The following is a 14,797-nucleotide window of genomic DNA, read 5'->3' on the forward strand; positions in this document are numbered from 1 at the left end:
CCTCCACCAGCTTGTCTTCTTCCCATAGTGCATCCTGGTGCTAGTTGTTCACCAAGTAAGCAATGCACACACACCTGGCCACCTATGTGATGTAAAAGAAAACTTGATACATCAGACCAGCCACTTTCTTCCATTGCTCTGTGGTCCAGTTCTGATGCTCATATGTTCATTGTTGGTACTTTCAGGAGTGGACAGAAGTCAGCACAGGCACCCTGACTGGTCCAACCACAACAGTTCAAATAGCTTAGTATCGAACCACCAGGTGGCAGAGCAGGTCAGCCACCAATCAGAAGGTCGGTGGTTCAATCCCAGGCTGCCTCCTGCTGCATGCCAAATATCCTTGGGCAAGATACTAACCCCATGTTTGCCTACTGGTGGTGGTCAGAGGGCCCGGTGGCGCCAGTGTCCGGCAGCCTCGCCTCTGTCAGTGCGCCCCAGGGCAGCTGTGGCTACAATGTAGCTTGCCATCACCAGTGAGTGAATGTGTGTGTGAATGGGTGAATGACTGAATGTAGTGTAAAGCGCTTTGGGGTCCTTAGGGACTGAGTAAAGCGCTATACAAATGCAGGCCATTTACCATTCACCAACCCCTCCACTCATTAGCAGATGAACCTATTGAGCTACAGCCTCCACCCAAGAGTAAGTGGCTGAGGAAATAGGGTTTCGCATTTTCGTATAGCTGTGCATAGTAAATGAATTAAAGGTGTGGAGTTAAATCTAAGCTATTTTACAGAGTGGAATAAAACACACACTCACACTGTTTGGTGAACACAAGTGACTTTTTTTTAAGGATTTAATTGATGCCTGGAGAAAGACAGTGCAAGCAGCCCCATGTGTCCCACCCAGTCGGGTACAATGATGACAGCATTCAGGCAGTGAGCAGCAGTGCCTGAATGCACTGGCTAGATTCACAGCAGCCAAAACATGGTTCCCAACCAGCAAGGTTAAAATTGCAGTAAACAATATTTTCATGTGGATTATAGATGAACAGATGATTTAGAATATGAAACCAGATCCGTAGCTCCGGCAGCCAAACATTTCCCTCTGTGCTCCTCGTCTGACGTCTCTATTGTCAACACCACTCCAGGCAGCCAGTCAAATTAAAAAGTGCAGCTGTCAACTCCAGGAGATCTAAAGTGAGATTTATCATCTCAGGGCTGGTTGTGTCAGATTTTGAACCCATCCATGAACGGCATAAGTGAAAACCCGGAGCAGCTGGTGGCACTTTGTGTTTGTCAAAGTGATTCGAATTCACCGTTTGTTCAAAACGTCATGCCTATCTGTCCGGTGTAAAGCGACGGACCGGCTAAGTGAAACCAGCACTGCCGTCTGTGTACGGTTGGGAAGCAAATGTAAACACGTCCTCCGACTGCTTTCCTTCCAGTCTGCAGAGCCAACGAAGGCATCTCTGCCTCTTCTCCTCGTGTGCTTGCTCCATAATACAGGAGGTGAGGTGTCACCCATTGATTTTGCAGGGCTTGTGTTTGAGAGTGTTTTTTACATTTTTTTCTCGATGCAGCTTAACCTTGTTAGTAGTCTGTTTTCAGTGTGGAACACTGCAATCAACTTGACCCAGGCTTTTTGCTGTGAACAGGCTGAAATATTTATGAAGCAAACAGAAAAGATTCACTTTTATTACTTCTTTTGCAAGGACACACAGTTTAAATTTTCTATTTAACGGGGCATAAGGAATACTGTGGAACTACACTGCTGTGTTAGTTATTACCCTCAAGTCAAACCCCTGCAAAATGAAATAACATGAAAAATACGGAATATGTATCTATAACCATCAGAAACTCAAACACCAATTTAGATGGGCTTCAGTCTAATGACCAGTAACCCAGATTGTGGCTTAATCTCCAGAGGTGACTGATCTTGCACTCACTAATGCACATGTGTAGGTTATATACACACACAAACACACAGATGTCGGCCACTGGTATCAAACTCTGGGTCTGTTTTAGCTCCATCTGGCTCATACAGTAAGCGCCTGTGGTATCGGACCAGGAAGGAAACAGACAGAGAACCAAAGGCAGCGCGGGGAAGGAGTGAAAGGAGACTACATGTGTCTTTCTGTTATACATCCAACAGTCTGAAGGGTAGAAGAATAAAATGAAATACTGCCTGTGGAAAAGAATGAAGCTGTTTGAACTCGACGTATTCATCTCCACATCAAAACACAGAAAGATGAATACACAGGCGTGATGACCTTAATATGACCCCCAACCCTCACAATCCATCTGAAAACACAGATGCTGCTGCTCCATTACTCTGAAAGAAAATGAGCAGCTCAACAGCGCCCCACAGTGGACTCTGGCAATAGTGCTCGAGTGAAACTGGCCTCTTTTTTCCCTGATGGTCCAAGCAGGATTATTATTAGCCATTTCTGCCTTATCAGAGTAAGAACTTGTCAGTGTTTTTAAGTAGTGTTAGTAAGTGCCATCCATGAGTAACTGGAAGCCTTTTCATGCTCTATATTTCTGGGGTAAAAACACAAACTAACTTTCATATATTTTTTTAAAAGGATTCGTTTTCCAATAACAGCACTGGTCTATGTGCAGCCGGCTGTGAGAGGCCCGTTACACATCGGTGACACTGTCTGAGAACAAGTTATAAATGAACATTTATATATGTATTATATTTTTGTTTGTGTTGTACTTCGTACACACTGCCATGTGAAATGAACAAACGTGACAAACAGGGTGACCGATACGGAGAGATTACCTGATATGAAGCTCTGGCAGTCAAACATTTCCGGCACAATGTCATATACACACACACACACACACACACACACACACACACTTAAACATTCCATTAACTCAAGTACTTTTTGCACAACCCTTTGTCATCGTTGCACTTTTCTGTTGCACTTTTCTGTTGCACTGTCTTGTCTCTGCATCTTTCTGTTCGGCCTGGTGTCGCACTGTTTTTGCAAGTTTTGCACACGTGCACTTTATGTAGTCCTGTGTTGATTTTCTGTTACATGTAGCACCATGATCCTGGAGGAACACCGTCTCATTTCACCGTGTACTGTTCCATTGTATATGGTTGAAATGACAATAAAGCCACTTGACTTGATTTCCGTCTCCACCTCTTTTCTGATACAGTTAGGGCCAAGTTTTTGGCCCTTTCAGACTGATGTTAGGGTGAATTTACTAGGTCATACACTCCTAGAAAGATTTAGCACACCAGAACACTCCAGAGCAGCAAACTGTCAAAAAAGTCTAAAGGTGCTCACACTTGCTAATGAATTGAAGGAATCGCATGTCTGATTAGCAGCGCCCGGCTGCCACTTTCACTCTTAATTCCTGTGAAAGCAGTAAAGGTACACTTAATTTTTCAGAGAAATCCAGAGTCCTGTCATATCTTTTTAAACAGATGGCTGTAGCCCGGGTAAGGTGAGGTTTGATAAGTTGATCTGGAGTTGATTTTAAGTGTTGAAGCTGAATTGATGAGCCTAACTGTAGCTCTACTGTCAGCACCACTTCCAGCACCAAGTAAAATGAAAACAGCAGCTGTTAATTCTACACTCTGCCTCTTATGTTAAATCACACTAAAATATGACAACAGCCCAAAGCAAGTTTTTTTTTTTTTTTTTTTAGAGAGCTTTTAATTAAAAGCTTTGTACGAGAAACACACAGAAAGCAACAACAGTAACAGGTAACGTGACACTGAATACATAATCTGTACAATAAGGGTTTGTAAAACATGCTTCTGAAGTTCAGATACATTACAATGTCAGCCTCCAACTCCTCGTCTTTAGCATCAATACAATGTACATAATTCATATTAGCATAAAACCAGACAAAACTGCAGTCTTGACATGTAAAAATCAGTGAGAGTCCTTCTGATCAAACCCATCTTGGACTACTAAAAAAGCCAAAAGAAAATGGCATTCAAATAAACATCATCACATCGACAATGTTATGCATATTTCAAAAAAGTACTTAATTACAGTACAAACAACAAAATAATGCTTGTTTCCATTTCGTTAAGCATCACATTTCATACGTTTAAACAAGGATCCTTCTTTTTCTTCTAATTAGTGCCAAAATGAATCTAGCACTAAGATCACATAGAAAACTATTTAAAAGGGGGGAAAGAAAAGCTTTAAAAATGTGAAATTATAAAAATCAAGAGCCCTATTTGGTTGAAAGAGGCCACTAAATTGAGTTGTGCTACTCCGTATGACAAAGAATAAGCAAAAAATTTAAAACTAAAATTAAAAAAAAACATCACTTAGCAGTCTAATACCTTACAAATCTACCAACTGCAAGAGTCACTTCTATCCACCACTTAAACATATTATAGAGTAGATGAAAAAATCTATTCCAAATTACAATATATCCATTTGAGAAGAAAATAATTCTAGAAAAAAATAGGACCGCTCTGTTTTTACGGTGTCAAATATGGATTTAAGTAGTGTCATTATTAACAGACAACGATTCAAATTTGAACTACAGACCGTTTTTCTCTTTTTCTTCATATTAATGGATGTGTCATTTTGGAATAAATCCTTCCAAGTGTAACCTATGAGAGAGTACTGAAACAGCATTGACAACAACTAGAACCATTCAGTATATGACAGGAACGTCGCCTTCGCCTGTTAAAAGACACGGAAAAAGCGGTACTCGCAACTTCTGGAAAAGAAGACGACAGAAAACTGTTAAAAACTCATTACAGTCTGCGATCCTTAAAGTCACCGAGCTAAAGTCGAGATTTAATGACGTTTTCAGCCGTTCTCTTTGATAAGAGCCAAGTGTGATGAGGTTACAGTTGCCTCGAGTGCAGCCGACGGTGAGCTCTAAGGCAACGCATGCGGAAGCTTTTAATATATTCTAACACATACTGTAGATAGAGCGGAGTTGAGAGCCGAAGAGTCTGGGAAGGTCTAGAAAGAGCAGGGGGAAAAAAGAATCTGTGTATAAAGGGGTCTGTAAAGGTTTCTTTAAAGTACGGCTGGTGCGTTTGAAGGTAGGGTCAGAAACTTTGATCAATGTTGAGCTTGAGGGATTTAGCTGGAAACAACCTCCGGTTAACGTACCCGGCAAAAGGTTTACAGCCAAGAACACAAGGGCGCTGGATCAAACCGTTAGAGATCAAGCAGCTTTTCTAACCATCCAGCTCCCCGACACACCAACTGTACTGTGATCCTACTGAAAGACAGTCTGTCTGATGTGTCTGAAAAGGGGAAGACAACTGTGCCAGCATCCTCTCCAGTTATTAAACAGCGGTCCAAAGGTTTTATCCTTCATAAACGGGTAAAAGCAACAAGGCAGGAAACAAACAAACAAAACGGCGCTTCATTTAGGAAGTAAAAACAGTGTTCTGTTTGGACTGGAACATCGAGGCATCCTTGGTCCTCACTGTTCCTCTACATGTGTCCAAGAGCACTGTTTACATTAAGCTGACATTAAGCTCAACTAAGTCTAAAGCCAGGACTTAAAAGACATGTTGGGCCTCACTCATAGCAAAACAAATCTTGGTACAACAGGAGCAAGAGGCAAAGTTGTCTTACTTCTCATCATGATGACTAGAGCCTGATGGATATAGGCCTAGATTAACCCTTTTCCACTACAGTAGTGCAGGTGCCCCCTCTAGAACCAGTTTCATGCATTTCCACTACAAGAAAATATCAATGCTGGTTCCAAAAAGCCGACATTCAGCAGCTTCACAAAACTGACTGCACCAAAAGTTGGAACCACTGTTGTCTCTCAAGAAATTCACCAAATACAGATTCTCCTTCCCAAGTAAATCACCCCAGCCTTTGTTACATAACCCCATGTACTGTTCGGTTATGAATCTGTGGAAATGTAGGCTTGTCGTCGTAAGGCACCCGAGTTGGAAGTGGCTTCGCACCGGCTCTGCATCAGTGGAAAGACACGCGCATGCCCTATGGGTAGCAAGAATAAAGCACTTCTATTGACGTTACTACCAGAGCACATACTAATAAAGAACAGTTACGAAGCATAAAAGGACAAACTGGCAACATCCACAGGAAGTAAAGCATGGGAAACAGTTTTTAACCAGTCAAAAGTGGAAGATAAATAGACAAAACTTAACAGTCGCTACATTGTACAAGCCACAGCTGCCTGGATTCATGTTCCACAGATTTGAAACACCTGCCGCGGAGTCAACTTCTATTTTTAGCTGCATTTTGTCGACGGCTTCAGTCTGAACTGTGTTCAGCTCATGGACCTTCTAGACCTGGACAGTTTGAGAAGTTAATTTTTGCGATTACGGCGTACAGAGGAACTGTTAAAATTGACTGCAGACCAGTTTAGGGTCTTGGTGGACGTTACGGAGTCGAAGTAGGTGGCGGGATCCGAGCGAAAAACAAGGCAAATACGTAAGAGACTGCAAATGGCAGCAATAACTTAAAAAAAATTACTGAATTTCATATTCTTTTGCAGCCTTTATGGTTGTGCGTGCATATAAATACTTATATGTATATGCATGTGCATTCAAGAGAGCAAGAGGAGAAGGCTTTGGAAAAAATTGATAAACCACACAGAATAGGTTGGTTTTTAAATGATGCAGTCAAGTGCATTTACCTCGCTATTGCATTGATGCAATATCTGAATCCAGCTGTGTCAAGTTCACTGAGTTGAACTTCCAACGAGACTAACAGGTCAGGACACCTGCAGGCTGCTGACAGCAGCCTCCAGAGCAGAGCTTACATCTAAAAATATTATGTTTCTTCCACACAGGCCAAGTATGCCTTCTAAAAGTTCAACCTGCACACTAAACGGGCAACGGTTCCACTTTCAGGACAATGTTACATTGTACCAAACAAGACAAACTCAGCATGAAGCAAGTGAAAGAATTACCACCATTTCCATCCAAGCCAAACAGTTAGTGCTGTGCAAGTGGACAAAATATGGCAATTGAAATGACAAGAAGGACGTATTACCTGCCCCATCTCAAATTTATATAATTCTTCTAAAAAAAATATGTCATTTTTTTTTTTAAATATTCAATGACAGGGCGGTGTTGGGTTACATTTCATTACACAAATATGGACATACCCTTCAAGGTAAAGGTAGAAGAGAGTTGAAGTGGCTTGACACTTTTTTTCCTTTCTTCAATGGCATTTGACTTCATAATGTCCGTCCTCCTATGGCTTCGCTGGGGAGGGGTCGTCGGAGGCGGCGACAGGAGGGGGGGACGAGGCATTTTCGGGGCTAGCAGAAGGTGAAGCAGGGCAGGAGGCAGGGGATGGGAACTCTTTTATGGTGACGGTGACAAGGTTGGTGGTCACATCTGTGACCACTACATCCTTGCAGCTCGGAGCCATTTCAGGGTGCCAGTCGGGGTCTCCCTCAGCGGGCACCCTTTGGGGTTCGGCGGGGGCAGAGGTTTGGTCCCCGGGAGCGGTAGGGGGAAGCGCGATGGGCAACTGGTGTTTAGCCCTGCGCTGGCGAGGATTTTTCCTGCCTTCCTCTGAGGGCACCGTACGGTCCGGGGCACCCTCGTCCTCTTCGTCTTCCAGGGAGGAAGAGGGAGAGGAGGGAAGGAAGGGGGATGATGATGCAGCCTGGTTTGCATCTGAGGACGGGGCAGGGGTGGAGGACTTGGTGCTCTGGCTCTTCTGAGTGTCTGCATGAGGTTTGCTGGACTTGGGATCCTTGCTAGACGGCGAGGCCCCAGTGGAAGGCTGAGACTGGGCAGCTGTAGCATTGGTGGGAGATTTTCCTTCAGACCCACTGGAGCTGGAAGGAGAAGGAGGTGCCTGGTACTGAGAAGGGCTGGTGCGGCTTTCCCTAGCTCCTGTGCTAGAGCATGAGCCTGGGTGGGAGTGAAAAGGCACAGGTCCTCCGCACTGCAGCCCGAATGGCTTCCCGTACATCGGGAACCCCAGCATCTTCAGAGGAGGCTGGAAAGGTCTATATGGGGCTTCCCTCTTCTTCCCAATGATGCGATTGCGGGATGGGATGTTCTGACGTCCTGCTGAAATATTCCGACTCCCCGCCGCTGTGCCACCCCGGCCCGCTTTGTCGATGACCTTCAGATTGAGGATGATTCTGCCTCTCTTGACTTCCCGGGGTTTCACCCTACGGTTAAGGATGCGGACGGTTTCAGAGAAGGGGGAAACGTGCATGCGGGACGGGAAGCCACCAGGGTTGGAGAAGGTGGTCGCCATGGGGTCTGTGCGAGGCAGAGGGCGCCGGGACATCCGGTGGCAGCGGTGAATGTCTTTCTTCAGTTTGTGTGTGGCCGCAAGGGAGTTAAGTTTAGGGGAAGGTGCGACAGCCGAGCTGGAGGACGACGGTAAAAGATGCGCTGAGGCGGAGGAGGAGGAGGAGGAAGTTGCCCGGTTAGAAGTGGACGAAGTGGGACGCGAAGTGGTCTGGCGGGTGTTTGAGGCGCGGCTGCTGCTCTCTCCTTTCTGACCACGAGCCTGCGAGACAAAGCACATTTAAGAAGCCATTTTTGTAGAGTGAGCTTTTTGAACCTCTAAACTCGTTTATGGAGTGATACACAGCAACAGCAGCCACTTTTAAACATCTGGCTCAACTCCAGCGCCTCGGACTGCAGCTAACCATGGTAGCTCTTGCTCTGCTCTACAGCAGTGTGTGAACCACATCTCCTCCAGCTCATTCTAGCTACAATTCTGGAGGGTGGAGCTGAGACTATGTAACCATGGGCACTCGCTCAAGTTAGGTTTTTTTGGCAACACTAGAGTCACAATGATTTATACCAACCATTAAAATGCTTCTTGGATGACAGCTTTGTAACTAATGCCTCAAAAGTGTACACATTCCAGCTAATTTAGCTTATATTAGACTAAAGTTAATTTGAGATCAAAATTAATAAATCAGTTAATGCATCCAACACCACAAAGTTTAGCCGTGCTGAATGTAACTTCAATCAAAAGTGTCTCCTTTCTTACTCCATTTATTGTTGTTGATATAAATGACCCTCCCTTCCCAAAAGATAGTGTGGCCCCACAGACTGGCCAGCTTACAAAACAGGATACATTAGATATTGAAGTTAAAGCTTTTAAGGCTTTCTGAAAGCACTTTTCTGTGACCAAAGGTTGCTGCAGTATGTGCCTCGGGTAAAATGTCCCTGCAGCTCACGCTTCTTTTCATGTCATTTTCCAAAGACAAAGCATGCACACTATGTAGATTTAAATAACCTTCAGACACCGTTTGAGGTTCAAGTAGGTTGACCTTTTTCTCAGCTTTAACAGCAGAAACCACAAACAGAATGTTCCACTTTCCTGCAGGGTGATGCAAACCGAACAAAGGTACAGATTTCAACAAAGCTGCAGATTTAATTCATGCAAACTAGTCGTAGTTTCCAGTTCACTCGTCAAAATTTTAAATATGATTTCAGATGCAGCAGCTCCTCCCTGTGGAGGAGCATAAAAAAAAAAAGAAAACTCCATAAACGGTACCTTCATTACAAGGTTCTTGGGTTTTGGTCCCCTTTTCTTTGGCCCGTGCAACTCTCTTTCCCGCTCTCTAAAACAGAAAAAAGTAGTGACAGTTAGAATGGTATTGACCACAAACGAAAAGACACACACAACAAAAAGAACAAGACAACGAGAGCAAATAGAATGACTCAAAGGAGATGACAGACATGAAAGCTGTGGGTGCGCGTGGGCAAAAAGAGCATCTCTGAAGCCATGTCAGAACACAGGTTTCCTTTAAAAAAAAACAGTTATTCTTATTTTTTGCTCTTATTTTCATCAGGGACAATGTTGAAGAAGGACAGGAAATAGAGGAATGACATGTAGTGAAAACACCCTTTCAGTCATTTGTCTTATCCCCCGCCTGCCATTAAAAGTTTTCTGATACTTGAACTTTACTCTAAACATTTCCATGAGCAGCACGAGGCTTTCAAAGAGCTTGGCAACAGACAAAAAGAAGTTCAGTGCAGATTTTTTTTACAATTAGGCAGCAAAGAGGAGGAATGTAAAGACACGAAAGGGGGAGGCGGGGGGATGAAAGTATGAGTAAACACAAGCACTTAGAGGAAGAGACACTGGAAGTAATTTAAAACAAGAACACGTGATAAAAAGGTAAATGGGGGCAGGGGGACTGAGCAGACATGCTTTAAACTTTTCAAGATAGGAGCCAAAATATGAGAAATAAATAAATAAAAATCAAGACTCTGATTACTCAAAGCACACGCAGGGCTCCTAATGAAGCAGCTACACTCACTTTTGCTCAAACCCCAAAATCAGCCTGTCATCCAGGATGTTCTCCTCCGGCTCCCAAGTGCTGTGCCTGAACACAAATGCAGCAACATGAAGAAAAACACATGCATTCATTTTTGCTCCAAAGCACAGTTAATGTGCATTTTTCAGCTGAATCAAACCGATGCTTGCTCACATAAACACTTTGGATTAAAGGCACTCACTTCATTGCCCATCCTTTCCATTTCACCAGGTATTCGAGCCTTCCCTGAAAGAAGAAGACAAATTTTAGAATTACTAAAACAGTTCATATGACAATAGATTTTTAAAAAGGGGGGAAAAACATTCAAACACAGGGTGAGTCTTTTAATTACAAATAGGATATCCTTGCCTTTACACCAACATGGAAACAAAGCTCTACATGCTGTTAATGCACAGCAACACCAAATCTGCAATGCAACTGAATGCACTTTAGCACATTTCAGTCCAAGTTACAGCTGAAGATGACTTCACTTTTTTTTCACGTCTCCGCTAGGGTTAAATCTTCCTATGTTTTATAATAAGATCAAATACATTTCACGTTTGGGTGTCGTTTATTTTAAATCTACGTTTGTCCGTGTGTTGCAAGAAGGATACGCTAAAAACTCCAAGCAGGGACTTCTGAAACGACTGGAGCCACGGTGGGCCTTGCTGGTTAACTGTGTATACCGGCAACTTCAGAAGGCAACATGCCATAATGGACAGGGTCTCTTACATGCAAATACTGAAAACACACTGGAAACTCTCTAAAGTCCTTCATCAGCTATGGTTGAAGACTGCTTTCCCATCACCGGCGTATGAGAACTTGTGCTTCTGCAGCCACCTTTCATAACTCGCACGATAAAGTAACAAAGTCAAGCTGTCGTTAATGTGGCTGCTACACATAAACTGGGCTATGAGCTGCTGACTGTGACCGTATAGCTTTAGCTACCATTAGCTGGCAAGGAAACCAGGCCTCTCCGTTTCACAGCACAGTCCACAATACCATCAGCGGGGCTAGCGTGTCTTTGCAGCCACCCCGTTCTTTGTGTTGTTGTTTTTATTGCCCTGTCGCTGCCTCAATGTACGCGCCAGCCTCGCTGCTCTGATCTAGCTCGGACTAGCGAAGTAAAAGCATACGCAAGAAGGCCTCTGCAGTATTACATAGGCGTAAGATGACAGCCCTGAGCCTATGGACTGAAGCAGTGCCGCGCTGCCGACGGCCAACATCTGCACGTAGTCAAAACACGCGGGACAGTGGCGGCTGTAGCTCACCTTACGGACGCGGCGTTTAAGTATGGCTTCCGCGGCGAAAATGCGATCTCCCGCCGCCGAGAGCTCCATGTTTCATACCCGAACTGAGCTACCTGTCTCGGTGTCCGTCTCTCCAGACGACAAGCTCCGCTGTCTGCACGGATCGACCAAACCGTGTGAAGGGCTGCACACACACGGAGACGGCACAACAGCAGCGGCGGCGGTGCGACCTATCTGGTCGCAGCCGGCAACCCGAGGAGAAAAAAAGCCCGCGCGGCTCCGAGCTTTAAACATCAGCGTCAGAAGACACTAATACCCGCCGAGTTTAGAAGGTTATTAACGCTAATTAAATTATTACAGACCTAATTAGACTTCCCACAAAGCAAAGTTCATCGAAGGTCATCAAAATTTTATATTGCATTTATATTTTATATTGATAACTGGTTTAATAATATTTGCCGTATTCCAGTCACACAGTGGGCAGTTTAATCAATGGTTCTTTTCAAGTGTCCCACTAAGCCACGAACATTGAAAATGCCCTTCTATGCCATGAAATGGACAAATTTTATTTACATTACTTTTTTAAACTTGTATTTATTTATTCAACTATTTTAATCATAAACATAAAATAAACGTTCGGCATTTGGTTTGGATGCAAAACATTAGTCCTCCAAGTTAAAAATTCCCTCTGGTTTGAGCAAGAAGCTTTTTATGAAACAGTTATTAGTAATTGGGGGGGTCGATACAGCATAGTATGGCAATATTTTGCATGGCAAGATTGTATTGATACAGGCTCAGAAAATACTGATATTTTATTAAATCACTTAAATAATCGCTGAATACTATGAACAAGAGGGCTCATATCATCTGGACACTGGACACGCTTAGCTTGATAAAGCTACCTCCTAAATCAGAGCAAACTAATGGCTCAGTCACATAAGTAAAAACAGCACAGCGACTTTCTTGCATCTACAAAACAAAAAGGCTGTATGATTGGTGATTGTATTGCTTTGTTTTGTTCTTTCTATTCTGCGCTGATTGCAACTTGTGGTGAATACCTGGTTGCCCATAGCTTGACAAGTTTACACTCTCATGACCACTTTGGATCACAAGACGATTGCACAGGTCACCTGATAGGAGGCAACCTCTCTGCAAACAGTGCAGTCTGACTTGGACTGACTGCAATCACTGTCAGAGGGATTGTTCAAGTCTTGCAAATGATTGCTGTCAAAGTTATAAATGCAGACAGATTGCCAACATGTTGCCATCAGTCTAAATGAGTCCTTGTAAATGAGCACAATATAAGTGGACTCATCCCATCTGCCTCCCAGCTGTTGAAGTCCGCTTAGATTCCTCTAGAACCAGAAGGTCAAAACTAAAGGACGTTGAGACCTTGTGTGACCCTCAAGGAATCTAAATCTGACAGTTTGGAAACATGCATGAGTGTCCCACCAGAGACTCTGGTGGTCTCTGTCATTGGTGGGTTGATCCAGCTCTCCTCATGCCTAATGGGATCTCATCTATACTCTTAAGACTATGGGGACCCAGCAAACCTTCTTGTGGAGGCACGTATGCCATCCTAAAACAGGAGCTGCGCTACCTGTGCAACCTGAATGTGCTGTTGTGCTACCAGCAGTAACAATGACACTAACAAAAACAGAACTAGAGAAGGATCAGTCAGGTAAGATAAGGAGAGAGAAACGATCTATGGCCACCTGTAAAACCATTCCCATACCATTGTTGTTGCCTCTCAATGGCTTGTTATTCCTGAGTGGACTGACTGATATCCCTGAAACTTAACTGAGTTGCTGTTATACTGTGATAATCACATGCTCCCTTAATTTTTGGTTTTGTTTTGGGTTTTTTGCAATGTATATGTGACTGGTTTGCATTAAGGCTTTAAGTATTGCGTAATTAAGGAGTGTTGTCAAGGGAGTGACAAAGCTGACTTTATCACAGTTCATTCAGCTTGTTATTGTACTGAAAGACGCAGGGCTTTCAGTTTAACTCGTCTGATAAGTACACCCTGTTATAAGCACGGTTTAAGTGTAAGTGTTGAAAACTCCCAAGCTCTAAACTCTTCTTCAAACATGATCATGTCTGTCATAGAAAAACAAAAAACAAAAAAACAAAACAAAGATAGCAAAAGCCAAAATGTCACAAGGATTCAGAAACAAAGGTGATATATGCTGGAGGCTGGTGTGAACATCAGGTTTTTGTGGAAGGAAAAACAAACAATAAGTTTAGTTTAATAAGTTTATCATAACAGGTCACTGTTATGATTTATCATAACAGGTCACTGTTATGATAAACATGTTGCTTTGAAACTTACTTAAAGCCAAAGAGCGGTTTACATTTTATGACACAGTCATGGTACTATTAAGCTTCTTGTGGGGTATGTTTTACAATAGCGTTTGAACCAAGGACTTGCTGACAACTAAAACTGCATTCAGGTTGACCTTATAATAATAATAAAAGTTTTATACCGCACGACTTTTATTTGGTAGCTTAAATTCAAGCTAAACTTTCCTTTATATCAGTCTGTCATCTCGCCTTTAATGGAAACACAATTTTTTACTCAAAATATTTTTATTGAGCAATTGTGGATACAGTTAACAAAAAACAAAACAACTAAGGGAAACATAAAAACTGGTTACAAAACAGAACTTCTCACGTTGGAACAAAACGGACATAGATAAGTGGGCCCTATGAACTACTTTGAATTGTAATAGGGAGTGACGGGCGCAGAGTGACTTAGAATTTACCAGAGTGAGGACTGAATCCCAAACGTCATCTGACATAGATATACCTAACTCCTTCCCCCATGTGGATTTCAGGCCTTCAAAGGGAGCTGAAGTTACCCTGCACAGTTTGTTATAGATACAGGAGATTATACCTTTGCCTGATATTTGCAAACTAAGGAGCTTGTCCAGTAAGTTAGAAGCTGGAGCTTCTGGAAATCTGGAGAGGTTGGATTGCAAAAAATGTCTGAGTTGTAAAAAAGTGAGATTTGGGAAAAGTGTATTTTGCTGACAGCTGATCAAATGATGCTAGTTTATTGTGTATAAAGAGATCTTTAAAGTAAATAATACCTGGTCTGAACCAGACCTGAAACAAGTTGTCCAAAGCTGGAGGGAAGAGTAGGTGATTTAATAACATGGGACTTTGAAGTGAGAAATTCTTAAGATTTAAAATAAATGGTAAATGGCCTGTATTTATAAAGCGCTTTACTAGTCCCTAAGGACCCCAAAGCGCTTTACATATTCAGTCACCCACCCATTCACACACTGGTGATGGCAAGCTACGTTGTAGCCACAGCCACCCTGGGGCGCACTGACAGAGGCGAGGCTGCCGGACACTGGCGCCACCGGGCCC

The 14,797-nt window shown here is 43.2% G+C and overlaps 1 protein-coding gene across 3 annotated transcripts; it reads right to left on the minus strand.

Moving 5' to 3' along the window:
• Positions 1 to 3,584: 3,584 nt before the first annotated feature.
• cbx6a (chromobox homolog 6a) lies at positions 3,585 to 11,714 on the minus strand. Of its 3 annotated transcripts, none has more exons than XM_005464878.4 (5): positions 11,536 to 11,714; positions 10,375 to 10,418; positions 10,176 to 10,241; positions 9,407 to 9,473; positions 3,585 to 8,404 (listed from the first exon to the last, which is right to left on the minus strand). In XM_005464878.4, the coding sequence occupies exons 2-5, from the start codon at positions 10,377 to 10,379 to the stop codon at positions 7,121 to 7,123; spliced, it is 1,422 nt and encodes a 473-aa protein (XP_005464935.1). In that variant the 5' UTR covers positions 10,380 to 10,418; positions 11,536 to 11,714; the 3' UTR covers positions 3,585 to 7,120. The 3 variants fall into 3 exon arrangements, with proteins under 3 accessions (XP_005464935.1, XP_005464934.1, XP_019215892.1); XM_005464877.4 differs by having other exon boundaries at positions 11,444 to 11,714; XM_019360347.2 differs by lacking the exon at positions 11,536 to 11,714 and adding an exon at positions 10,905 to 11,386.
• Positions 11,715 to 14,797: the final 3,083 nt, after the last annotated feature.

The sequence above is a fragment of the Oreochromis niloticus genome, linkage group LG6 (genome assembly GCF_001858045.2).
Source record: "Oreochromis niloticus isolate F11D_XX linkage group LG6, O_niloticus_UMD_NMBU, whole genome shotgun sequence".
NCBI lineage: Eukaryota > Metazoa > Chordata > Actinopteri > Cichliformes > Cichlidae > Oreochromis > Oreochromis niloticus.

Coding starts and splice junctions, on each gene's coding strand:
- cbx6a (XM_005464877.4), bottom strand. CDS start 11,512: ATGGAGCTCTCGGCGGCGGGAGATCGCATTTTCGCCGCGGAAGCCATA. Junction 10,419..11,443: donor TTAAACGCCGCGTCCGTAAG/GTGAGCTACAGC, acceptor TTCTTCTTTCAG/GGAAGGCTCGAATACCTGGT. Junction 8,405..9,406: donor CCAAGAACCTTGTAATGAAG/GTACCGTTTATG, acceptor TTTGTCTCGCAG/GCTCGTGGTCAGAAAGGAGA.